Source organism: Haliaeetus leucocephalus, unplaced genomic scaffold (assembly GCF_000737465.1).
Source record: "Haliaeetus leucocephalus isolate CR32 unplaced genomic scaffold, Haliaeetus_leucocephalus-4.0 Scaffold162, whole genome shotgun sequence".
NCBI classification, from domain to species: Eukaryota; Metazoa; Chordata; class Aves; order Accipitriformes; family Accipitridae; genus Haliaeetus; species Haliaeetus leucocephalus.
The window spans coordinates 4,010,648-4,022,741 of NW_010972598.1; the positions used below are offsets into that span (position 1 = coordinate 4,010,648).

Sequence of the window (12,094 nt, forward strand, 5' to 3'; positions counted from 1 at the left end):
TCAGGGCTACAAACTTTAACGTGTGCAGATGTTACCCTAAAAATCCACGTTGTTTTGGCTGAAAATATATGAAGAACTTCCTTCCCTGCTTCTTTCGCCTTTTGGAATTAGGATACAAGAAGCTGATTTAATTTTGCTTACAGGATGTCTTAGCATCATCATCAACTGGCTTCTCAGCTTGCTTCTTCTTCAGATACGTAACTTTTTCCATAAGATATAGGAGGCGACCCCTAATGGTTAAATCACTGTTTCCATCCAAGGTTCCATCTTCATCTAGTTCAATTCCTGAAATAAAAAAAAAATACACTAAATAGTAAAAGAATAAAATTAAGTAAGTTATACACGTTTTGTATCTTATATGTACAAACATAACAGAAGTGAACTATGTTGTTGTGCTTTGTTAGAACTACAAAAGAGTTTGATATGGGATATGCTTAACCAGCAGTTTGGAACAAGTACAGATCAGGTATATGTGCAAGGCAGGAAACTGCACATAAGAATCATGTAATCTTATTAATTTATTGTATAAATTGTGTGTTATTATACATAAAGTATATAGTAAATATATTTCTGTGGTCAACTCCCCCAGTATACACGTTTCCATGCTAACACTGATGCCTGTGGTTTGGACATATGTAGCTCAGAAGTGTAGATATAGTCCCTACTGACACAGTATGATTCAACTGATACTAGTAAAGACTAGGAGATTTTTGGCAAAACATATCACGGAAGTGAAAGAACTAAAGTTACAATAAGTATACTTTCTCGTGACCAGTCAGAAGAAAGCAGCCACCTTCATAATAGAGTAGCTCTTTCATGAGATTCCCTAACAAGCTATAAAAATGTAAAAAAAAAAATGCATGTGAGGCTTTATAGAATCACAGAACAGCTGAGGTTGGAATAAGCCTTTAGAGATCATCTAGTCCTGCCTCCCTGTTCAAAGTAGGTTCATCTAGAGCAGGTTGCTCAGGACCACATGCAGTCAGGTTTTGAGTATCTCCTAAGGTGAAGACTCCACAACCTCTATGAGCAACCTGTTCCTGAGTTCCATCACCCCTACATTAAAAAAAAAAATACATATATATAAAAGAAGAATTTCCTGTATTTCAATTTGTGCCCATTGTCTCCTGTGCTGTCACCAGTGCCTACCACTGAGGAAAGTCTGGCTCAGCCTTCTTTACTCCCCCTGCCCAACAAGCATTTATACACATTGATACAATCCCCACCATGAATTTTCTCTTCAAGTTAAACAACCCCAGCCCTTTCAGTCTCTCCTTGTACAAAAGATGCTCCAAGAATTTAATCATCTTTGATGGCCCCTCCCTGGACTCACTCCAGTGTGTTCCTGTCTCTCTTGTACCAGGGAGCCCAGCTGTTGGCTTTCTTTGCCACAAGGGCCCATTGCTGCTCACATTCACCTTGTTGTCCACCAGGATCCCCAGGTCCTTTTCTGCAAAGCTACTTTCCAGTTTGGTCCCTAGCCTGTCCTTGCTGCATGGGGTTATTCCTCCCCAGGTGTAGGACTTTGCATTTCCCCTTGCTGAACTTCATGGGATTCCCGTCAGCTCATTTCTCTCATGTTTTTAACTTTATTCATTCATGCATACATTGTCAAGGAATTAAAAATCTTGACCTATACCTATTAGAGTAAAATTAGCTTAAACTAAAAAGGTCATTCAACTATTTTTTCTGGGTTTTTTAGTTTCCAAAATAAGTTCTGAAGTTAAGGGTTTTGTGGGGAGTTCTTTAGCAGACGTGAATTTTATAGGATGTTTGTTCACAACATTACATCATTCTTCTCAATTTATTGCATCTGTTTTTAACTGTCTGATTTTTTGTATTAAATAGAGTTCCATTTCCACTAAAAGTTATTTTGCTATAGTTTGTCCTATTAGAGTAACGGACACTAAAAAGGGATCATCAGTAACTTCATATTTTACACTAAATCATATTACAAAATGCTTTGGATAGCAGTCTCTTCAACCAAACTAATTAACAGTAAAGACACTGAAATATCTTATCAATTAGAAATTACTGAAATTACTCAAATGAAATGTCTGTTTTCCCACAGTTATGCTGTTCCCCGAGCTCTAGTTGTACTTTTCTGATTTGCAAACTGTCAGTATAATTGTCTCTCAACCATTTCACAAGGTCTGAATCCCCACATGGTGGCTGGCTAATCAACCAAACATAGGACTCGGGATGTGTAATTGTTTTACCGATTTTGCAATAGCCATATTTTAAATACACAGCATAATTAACTCTGCTTTACTGTAATGCATCCTCTGACCCACAAAATTAATCTTCTACTTGTAGATTATGCAAATTACTATTTCCCCATAAGAAAAAACAACAAAAATTACAAAACTAGACCAAGTAATTTGAACAGAGGAGAATGATGGTAAAAGACTAAAGAAAAATGGAAAAATCAAAGAGAAAGATAAGGCCTCTTCTCCTTTCAAATGTTATTTCTAAATTCTTTATTACATGTTCATTTTCTGTCAATTAGTTTACTTTGAATTTTCCTTTTTTTTTTCCTTTTTCATTTTTCATTTAAAATAAAAATATTTCATCTGAAGTGTCATAATGCACCTTCATCGAGTTTGTGGATTATACAAATTGGGGGACGCAGAAAACACACTCAAGTGCAGGAAGCTCAACAGGGTAGAAGAGGAATGGGCTGACAGGATACTCGAAGTTCAGCAAGGACAATGCAAAGTTTTGCAACTTGGACAGACCAACCCCAAGTGACAACACAGGCTGGGCATGAACTGGTAAAAAAACCCCATCTTTGCAAAAAGAACTTTGGGGGTCCTGTTGGACAGCAAGCTAGAGACTAGTTAGCAGTGCACTCTAACAGCAAGGAGAGCTAAAAATATCCTGTATTATCAGAAACATAATCACTAGCTCAAGGCAAGTGATTATTCCCCAGTACTTGGCACTCATGAGGTGACATCTGGAATACTACATCCAGTTTTGGGTTACCCAATACAAGAAAAACATTGAAAAGCTGGAGAGCATCCAACAATGGCCCATAAAGATGATTGGTGGCTAGACTGCTTGTCCTATAGAGTACGAAGGAACTGGGTTTGCCAACCTGCACAACAGAAGCTTTATGGTGGACCTAATAGCAGTCCATCAAAACTTACAAGGAAGTTAGCAAGAAAATGCAGCCATGCTCTTTTCTGAGGTGAACAAGACACAATTACTAAAACAGGCAGGGTTCCAAACTGACATAAGGAAAAAAAGAAGAAAAATCACCTTTAGGACACTCAAGCCCTGCAACACGTTGCCCAAAGACATTGTGGAATCTCTATGCTTAGAGGCTTTCAAGACGAAGTGCAAAAATCACTGAGCACGTCTGAGTTCAGCCCTGACTCTGCTTTGAGTAGGAGGCTGCATTAAAGACCTTCTGTGATATCTGATACCTTAATAAATGTGATTATTTTAGTCACGCAAATATCTTTGAGATGGACCAATCTAAACAAATTGTCTTGTGATACACAAGAATATCAACTGTGCTTGCTCTACCAAAAGAGAAAATTCATGTATTAGAAAGTCAGATATTGATGTCATGTTTTTATTTATTTGAATATTTTTAAGGTAGTGAATTAAATAATTAAACGTGTTATTTCCTGTTAAACTGGGATCAATAAGGAATGCAATTCAGGAAGAAAAGTTCAGAGATCCTCCTGTCCAAAGCTCATTCCTTCGCCAGAGTTTTAGTTTAAAAAATACGATCACGCATCCCTGCATTAACTTCTTCTAGCTAATGGGACATGACATCAAACTTCAGCTGCTTCTCTGCTCATGCTGTCTGCTAAGTGTGTCTTTTACTTATTATTTTAATATAGTATGCTGAAGTAAAATGAAAGGATGAGTATCCTCCAAACAGGAAAACAACAAAGTCCTCAATGTAAAGTGTAAGTAAGCATGCATTCCAAACAAAACTACTCTATAACTGAATTTGCAGTATTCATGGATATGAGCTTGACACTTAAGATACACATTTTGGAGCTTCATTTTTATATTGGTATTTTTGTATATAAATCGTTAATATTTCACATTTTAATATGACATATAATTTAACCATTTTTTATTAACTGAAGTGAAGAAAGCAAAACCACAGAATTTTAACTGTTCCTTTTGATTATTAGTCTCTTTCAATAGATAATAAACTTCTATATCCTCACTCATGTCTGAGAAGAATCAGCCACTAATACAATGTTATATTGCGGTTAACATGGCCATAGTCAACTTGATACAGCAAAGATGACCTATACCAACCTATGCAACGGAGGGCAGAGGAACCACTTGAATAACAAGTGAGCTACAGCGTTATCCAATACATTAAGCCCAAAGAAATTCCCACAGAGTTGTATGGGTGAAAAAAACCCTTTTCCCTCATGAAGAAAAACATACTGCATTCCCTTATAGTTTGACCAGATAGAGGATAAGAACATTTCCTTGGTTTTGATAGTATTTATAATTGATATAGTGCAATCTATAGACTACTTAGTTGGTGTTATGTAAAATTATTTAGAAAAAATTGCTTCTAAAGCTAATATAATTTTAAAAGTAAAAATATTCAGTAACAAGACTTACCACAGTGTGTCATTAGGTCTTCATGGAAATCCAAGAGTTGATCCCGAATTTCTTCAGGGCAAGGACAATCATTTTTATCATCTTTAAAGTTCAGCAGCATGTTAATCTTAAAGGATACAAAGGAAAGGCAAATGACACTGATCTCCAAAAGGAAAACCTTTGAAAACAAACAGAAGTCTGCCACACATAGAGCACAACAAAAAATAAATTGTCCATTGTAAGCTGTACCTGCTCCTGAGGTGGGGATCGAAATTCTTTTGTTTTTCTAGCAGTCAGGGCAGCAGACATGTTCAAGGCCTGCATCACTTCATTGTAACGGAAGCGTTGATTCTCTTGAAGCTTGGCCACAAAATCATCTGAAAATGCTACAATGGCTTCTATTCGGTGTCGTACTTGGCAATCACACAGGTACTGGAGTAGATGGCACATCTGAGAAAACAGTATCATAAGAGAAGGAAGAGTTGGCAAGCTAAGAAATATCTTCCGTATATTACGCAAATAAGGATGGATGCCTTAGAGCAGCAGTTACTATCAAATAAAGTGACTGAAATCTTTAACGCTGTCATTTACTACATGTGAAGTAATCCTACACCAGGAATATCTGGCATCTGCAGGAGATTGATGTGCCTCAGACAAATAAAATATAAGACTTTTATTGAAGTTACTAGAGAACAGATTTACTCCTCGCTTCTAGGCCGCACCTTGAGTACTGTCTTTAGTTTTGGGCCCCTCACTACAGGAAAGACATTGAGGTGCTGGAGCGTGTCCAGAGAAGGGCAACCAAGCTGGTGAGGGGCCTGGAGCACAAGTCTTATGAGGAGCAGCTGAGGGAACTGGGGTTGTTTAGTCTGGAGAAAAGGAGGCTGAGGGGAGACCTTACCGCTCTCTACAAATACCTGAAAGGAGCTTGTAGCGAGGTGGGTGCTGGTCTCTTCTTCAGGTGGCTGGAGATAGGACGAGAGGAAATGGTCTCAAATTGTGACAGGGGAGGTTTAAATTGGATATTAGGAAAAATTTCTTTACTGAAAGGGTTGTCAGATATTGGAACAGGCTTCCCAGGGAAGTGGTTAAGTCACCAACCCTGGGGGTATATAAAAAGCACGTAGACAAGGTACTTCAGGACATGGTTTAGAGGGCATGGTTGATGGTTGGACGCGATGATCTCAAAGGTCTCTTCCAACCTAAATGATTCTACGATTCTAGGGAATATTTTTTCTGTTTGGATCCATAAAAAGGAAGAATTCTCTGTTAACGTCATTGAGAAAGTAATTCTCTTCAATGAAACAACAGTTGTTTGATCTATGATGAACAAGTTTATATCATCAGAAAGATACTAAATCTTGTTGTTTCCTGTAAGGAAGTTATTTATCTATTTAACTAACATAAAAATGCTGCATTCCTTGAAAGCGAAATTACCAAGTGAAGAAAAAAGGATCTGTGAAGAAATGGGAACAACCACTATCACGGCAGTACTGTTACCTGTAATTTAACAGGTTCTGGAAGTTTCATCTGAAGGAGTCCTTCCTTTGGCACTTGCTCCCCTCTGTTTTCTTCCTCTCCTTCTTCTGACTTGAGCTCATCTGAACTCAGTTCCTTCTCTGAGAAATCAACTTCATCCTCCTGGCTCATTGCTTCTTTGAAAACCCTGGGCTCAATCAACTGCAAGATGTGTTTCAGATCCCCGTTGTGGAAGATTCCCATAATTAGGAGGGTATAAAAGAGCTTGATGAGAGGGACAAACAGAAATTCTGTAGAACCTCCAACTGGATCTCTGACATGGAGGCTGCCCTCCTGAACAGCTTCAGTCAGCATCTCTATGGTTTTGGCCTTTAAGGTTTCCAGAGGGAATTCAGGACTGAACTGAAAGCATTCACTGCTAATGCTTACAAAACTCGGAGAGGAGAACTGCATTCTTGGCCTTAATGAAGTGCTAAGTCCAATACCAGGGAGGCCATGTTTTTTGTTTTCATCAGGAAACAAAGTAATACTCTTGGTCTCATCTGTCATTGGAACTATAAATTCATTATTCATCATTAACCTGGCAGTTGCATAGGTATTGAGATGGATGTCAATGAGTAAGTCATAATATCCTGCACGTAATAATCCTGGCATATATTTATTCTCAATAGCATACAGGAGCTGAGATTCATCCACATGGCTACACATAGCATGGGCCACTCGGTTGTTGCCTAAAGCACAAACCGCTGAATATAATCGGAGGGTATGGTAGTGAAATTTCAGCAATTCTTCTTGTTCTGTCAGCTCTAAGATATCAATTGTTCTGCAGAGAAAAAAATAATACAGTAAATTCAGTATCAGCGCAAAAACTTACTTAAGCAAAAGAATTTAAAATTCTCCCTAAGGGTAACATTGGCACAATATCAGTTCTAGGGATGGACTTTTTCCATGTTTCAGCTTTCATGTGAGAAACACTGTCAACCTAAGAATCAAGGATTAACAACAAAGTTCAATCAGGAATTTATTCAAGTCACTCCTAAAGCACAACTTCAATTACCTTCAGTGGCAAAAGATCAAAATTATTTACTTAACACAGAGTACTTCCTCACACTACAAACAAGAATTTGGGTAACTGAAAATGAAGGTTTTACGACGAGTATAGATTGAGATATTTGTATCATTTATTGTTTTTAGATCTGGGGCTGCAAAATGGCAACAGACTAACCAGTTCATTTGCAGGGAGTTCAGGGCAGGGTTGTTTGTTTAGAATTCTTACCTAATTTTTTAGTGATTTTATTTTCAGTTTTGGCACTGGCAAAATGCTGAGACATTTGGGTAACAAAGAAATCACAAAATTAAATTTCTTCAACTGTTAAAACTAAATTTCAGAAAATTAAAGTAATGGAATAATTAAATTGGTCACAAATCTTAAAAAATCTTTACAAAAACAGATCTTTGCCTATCTTACAGGTTATCTTTAATAATTTATAAACAGAGTTCCTTTCATTTTCATTCAAAACCTATATATACTATTAAAGAGTTTGGAGAGAAACTAGGAGAGGTTGGAAACACAACAAAAGAAGGCAGATTTTAAAACTGAAAAATAAGATTAATGTTTAATATTAGCTAAATCAATACACACTGCCTTTATTTACATGTGTTATAAATACAGAGAAGACCTTGGGCTTTTCTTATAGAAATTTTATTACGTCTAGCTTCATAATCCCAACCTAACTCTGATATACTTCAAAACACAAAATCAACCTGTTTTCTTCAGGAATATGAAGGGCCATGAACTGCAAAGGATTCAGGCACTGTATCATCCACCCTTGACGTTCACTGATCCGAGACACATCAACCTTCAAGAAGTGGTTTGGCACTCTGCTCCAAAGCACATGAGTCAGAAATTGGACATGGAGTCGTGGAGGACACTGAGAGACTGGGTTTTTGTGTTCGCTTTTGAATAAGCCAGCAGATAATGGCATTACATTCTGGAAAATTCCAACAGAAGAGACAATCGGTTTCTTTACCAAACAATTAATATATTCTATTTTTCAATAAATATATTCAACATATAGTACAGTGAAGTACAGTGCAACAGGAAATTAACTTTTTCAGTAGTTTGTAAAACCAGCTGGGAACTGTTGGCAGATCAGCAGCAAGAGAGCATTGTCCATAACAATTTTTTTAAAATAGCTAAATTTGAAATAGAAACTTGAATGGAATGTGTGGTCACTTCCTTGGACCAGAGATCTGAACTCTGCTCTTTTACCTCCTCTGATTTCTTAGACATCCATTTATCCAAAGCAAGGAAGTAAATTTCAGCTCAGTTTTCTTAAGTGTACTGTTTGAATGTACTTTAAAACTATTTTAAAACCTTAACCTAATCTGCAGATACACCAGTCATCCATGGTCTGTTTGTAGAAAAAGAGATTTGCCTTACCAGCCCCAGTGATTTCATTTCATCATGAAGGATGAAATTCAGAAAATTCAATGGGACTTTGCAATATCATCTGCCAATTCTAATCAGTTACAACCCTTCTCATCCAATGTACTGTATTTTAAATACATGAGGTATTTAAAACTGAGTTAAGAATAAAAATGGCAATAGTGCAAACACTTGGAATCATAAAAATGTGCCCAAACCCAAGAACACATTGCAGGCAACAAATGGCCAGGAAAAAAAACATTATTTGATATGATATACTAGTCCTAAACCTGCACAAAACCAAGCATTATTTACCTTTATTCTTCCCAATTCAAACTGGAAAACATTGGGGCTTGTAGCTTGAGCAAATACAGCAGGAAATAATTTTGTACTCGGTTCAACCTAAATCAAAGATGTACAAATATATAACCACGGAAGACAGCAAAACACTATTACTTATAAAAAAAAGACCCTAATATCTGTATTGACAGTCAGTAAGTGCAAGCTTTTGAATAAAACCCCAGCAAATCCAAACAGGATGGAAAAAATCACTGTCATAACAGCGACAATTACTTTTTTCTTCCAGTCTTGTACAAACATTTCTAATAAGATGCAGTCTGAGGATTAAGTTTTCCCCCTTCCCACTGGACAACATCATCAAAAAATACTCACCTGATAGTACGTGCCTAGTTCCTTGCCATTAGCTGTGAAAGTCAGCAAGCCACTGGCAGCATCAACCAAGCAACCAATCTCCAGACCATTATTATTACGTCCTTGTCCAGGGCTCATGCTCTCTCCTGCGCACACCATATAGCAGTTGCTGCGTTTTATACTGAATGTCAAAAGACAAATTTATTCATGGATGGCGTGTAAACTTTATGTAGTGGACTAAGAACAACTTTGCATGGCTGCAACCAACAGGGCCTTGTGGCTGAAAACAGCAGATCCCACCATAACCAATGCCAAAATTCAATGAAACCTAGACTTCATAATTGAAAAAATAAAAACTGAAGATGACAAAATATGAACGAGCTCAAATCTTCTGTAAAATTCCAAGAGACAAAACTGACTTTGCAAGTTAATGTTTTAAACTGTTTGATGTTAAGCATAACACAAAGTTTCTGGCATGGATTACAAGCTGAAGTGCTAAGAGGAGGTGCTGTTGTACTAATTTGGCCTGCTCAAAAATACTACAAAGTATTTTGCTCTACTTTGTACCAGTTCAGAAGTCAGTATCTGCAGGATCATGATCCGAAACTACATAGAAAAGCTGTGCTATTTTACTTTTCAATGCCCACTGATTTGATTAGATCATTACTCTACAATTTCTTCACAAGCAAGAGAACAAGCAAAATTACACTTTTTCCTATTACTTTTTTTTTTTTTTTACGTCAACCTAATTATATTAAATGGGCTGCATTTACAGTTTATAAATTGTTAGTTGATTTTATGGATATAAAATATGTATCTTTTTAAGAAAATTGTAACCAACCTCTCATGAACCTTCCCTTTTTCATCTCCCAGTGTAACTGTGACAGTACGCACTCTGTCCAAATCAAAGCTTGTGTCATACTGGTGAAAGTCAGATGTAATCCAGCCCACCCAGACATTGGCAGGTTCTTGACCAGGAAATATTCTCACTGAATAATAGTACTGTCAATAAAAAAATAATGTCAGTAAATGTTAGTATTTGGTTTCTAGTGTATCAGTTTGATTCAAAATTAATTTGTTGCTCTAAAATCTGAAAACATGTCATCTCTTCAAAAGTAGCACAGGCTTGTTCAAGTGCAACTCATAAGCAAAGCAACGACACAAATCAAAATACAGCCAACAAAATATGTATGTTAAAACAAAAAATGGAAAAGATTAAAGATGTGGTTTATACACTTGTGTTGTAGGCTTCTACATCATAGCATTGTAGGCTATTTTTGTACTGCAGCTACAATTTTTATACCGTAGGTGATTCAGTTTCTAGTATCTAATATCTTTCAGAAAGAGGAGAATACATCCAGGAGGAGAAAGTATTTTTGCCTTTCAACATTGAAGACTCAGTGCTTATGAAGCTGATCTTGTCAAAGATGCACAAAACCTGCACAAAACTTTCACTGGGAATTCCATGAAATACATGCTGAATAAAATTAGTATGGATGTTTTCAAATGCTCCTGAACACTGACCTATTAGTTTAATGCATTTTTTTCCTATTTATTCCATTATTCTAGAACTATTTATTCTTCCTCTTATCAATAGTAGTTTCAAAAACGGATTCAATTAATTTATGGCTTTCCATGTGGAAATTGTTTTAGACTGACAATCAAGTCAAAACAAAAGGAACATAGCAGTCAACTTCAGTAGTACAGGACCACCACAGACATTTAAATTAAAAATTTTGCCCGAAAGTTACACTGTTTCTGAAACTCTTACAAGCAAAAACATGTAGTTATTAAAAAAAAAAGAAAAAGCAAACAGCTAAAATACCAATCCTATGTTACAGTACCGTGGAAGTTTGCATCAAATAATCATAGTCATCCCTATCATCTGCTAGCACATCCTCAGTAAGCCGTGCAGAGTGACTAGTGCTATAATCTGGCTTTGTCCTCCTGAGCATAAATCTGTAATAAAATAAGTAAAATCAAAATCTATATGAAAAGCTTGATACATCAATATATATACACAAAGGAATTTTACATTGATACATTATCCCTAAATGCATTATATTTATTATGATAGCTCTAAATACACAGTATTTATTACATTATTAATACATAACACTTGTTAGTTTATTACTTACATGTAGATTAACACAAAATAAATTATTCAGAAAAGAGACAAGCTCATTTTTAAAAGCACTTAAATGAATTCTGAGCTTGAAAGTTATTTGCAAACTAAACTCATGTAACAATAAATTATCAGACTGTTAAACACCTATGTCACTTTGGAAGAATGCGGAACTTTAAATGACCTTCATGCATTTAAAAATACCATCCATATGCCCTGATTTATTCTGCAATTGAAATATTTAACAAACCAATTTTGGAAAAGAAGAGCAGAAAAGGAATGGAAAGCTGCAGTAATATTGTCTGAGTAATGGCCTAGTGTTTGCATCTCCACAGCATCATCAAGTTAGGTGTTCTGCTCCTGATTCCATAAGAAAAATTAGGGAGAATGAACATGTCAGCTAGAGAATATTCTTGTGATTATTTGGTTCACTGAGTGAGATAAGAAGCGAATATACATTTCTAGATAAAGATTATCTTCAGCTTTTCGGAAGCCATGTGAAAAAACATTCCGTGTCACTTTGAAGACCTCCTAGTTCTGTCAGTATGGATCTCCATGGTTTTAAAATGCACGTCACATGATGATCACAAAAGCCTTCAAAATTAACCAAGTGATAGGTTTCCAATAGCTTGAAAAATGTTTTCATTTTTCTGCTTAATTTTAATGTATATATTGCATATGATGTAATTTAACCACACGAAGGCTAACTGTCCCGCCTACTGTGTTATATCCAAATCTAGGGCAGAATTAGGGAAAAGTCTCTGCAGACCTGACTAGAATTTTCCTCTACTATTCAAGAAACAGGGCGGGGGGGGGGGGGGGCAAAA

General features: G+C 36.4%; 1 protein-coding gene across 1 annotated transcript in view; it reads right to left on the bottom strand.

The window, feature by feature from the left end:
* Window positions 1-12,094, bottom strand: part of RYR2 (ryanodine receptor 2 (cardiac)) — a 342,788-nt gene that overhangs the window by 149,430 nt on the left and 181,264 nt on the right. Inside the window, exons 32-40 of the mRNA XM_010562945.1 lie at window positions 10,987-11,101; window positions 9,984-10,144; window positions 9,164-9,323; window positions 8,807-8,893; window positions 7,828-8,054; window positions 6,085-6,886; window positions 4,834-5,034; window positions 4,606-4,711; window positions 142-285 (exon numbers count right to left, since the gene is read on the bottom strand). Of these exons, the coding sequence (XP_010561247.1) occupies window positions 142-285; window positions 4,606-4,711; window positions 4,834-5,034; window positions 6,085-6,886; window positions 7,828-8,054; window positions 8,807-8,893; window positions 9,164-9,323; window positions 9,984-10,144; window positions 10,987-11,101 (2,003 nt within the window). The remainder of the gene's footprint in view (window positions 1-141; window positions 286-4,605; window positions 4,712-4,833; window positions 5,035-6,084; window positions 6,887-7,827; window positions 8,055-8,806; window positions 8,894-9,163; window positions 9,324-9,983; window positions 10,145-10,986; window positions 11,102-12,094) is intronic.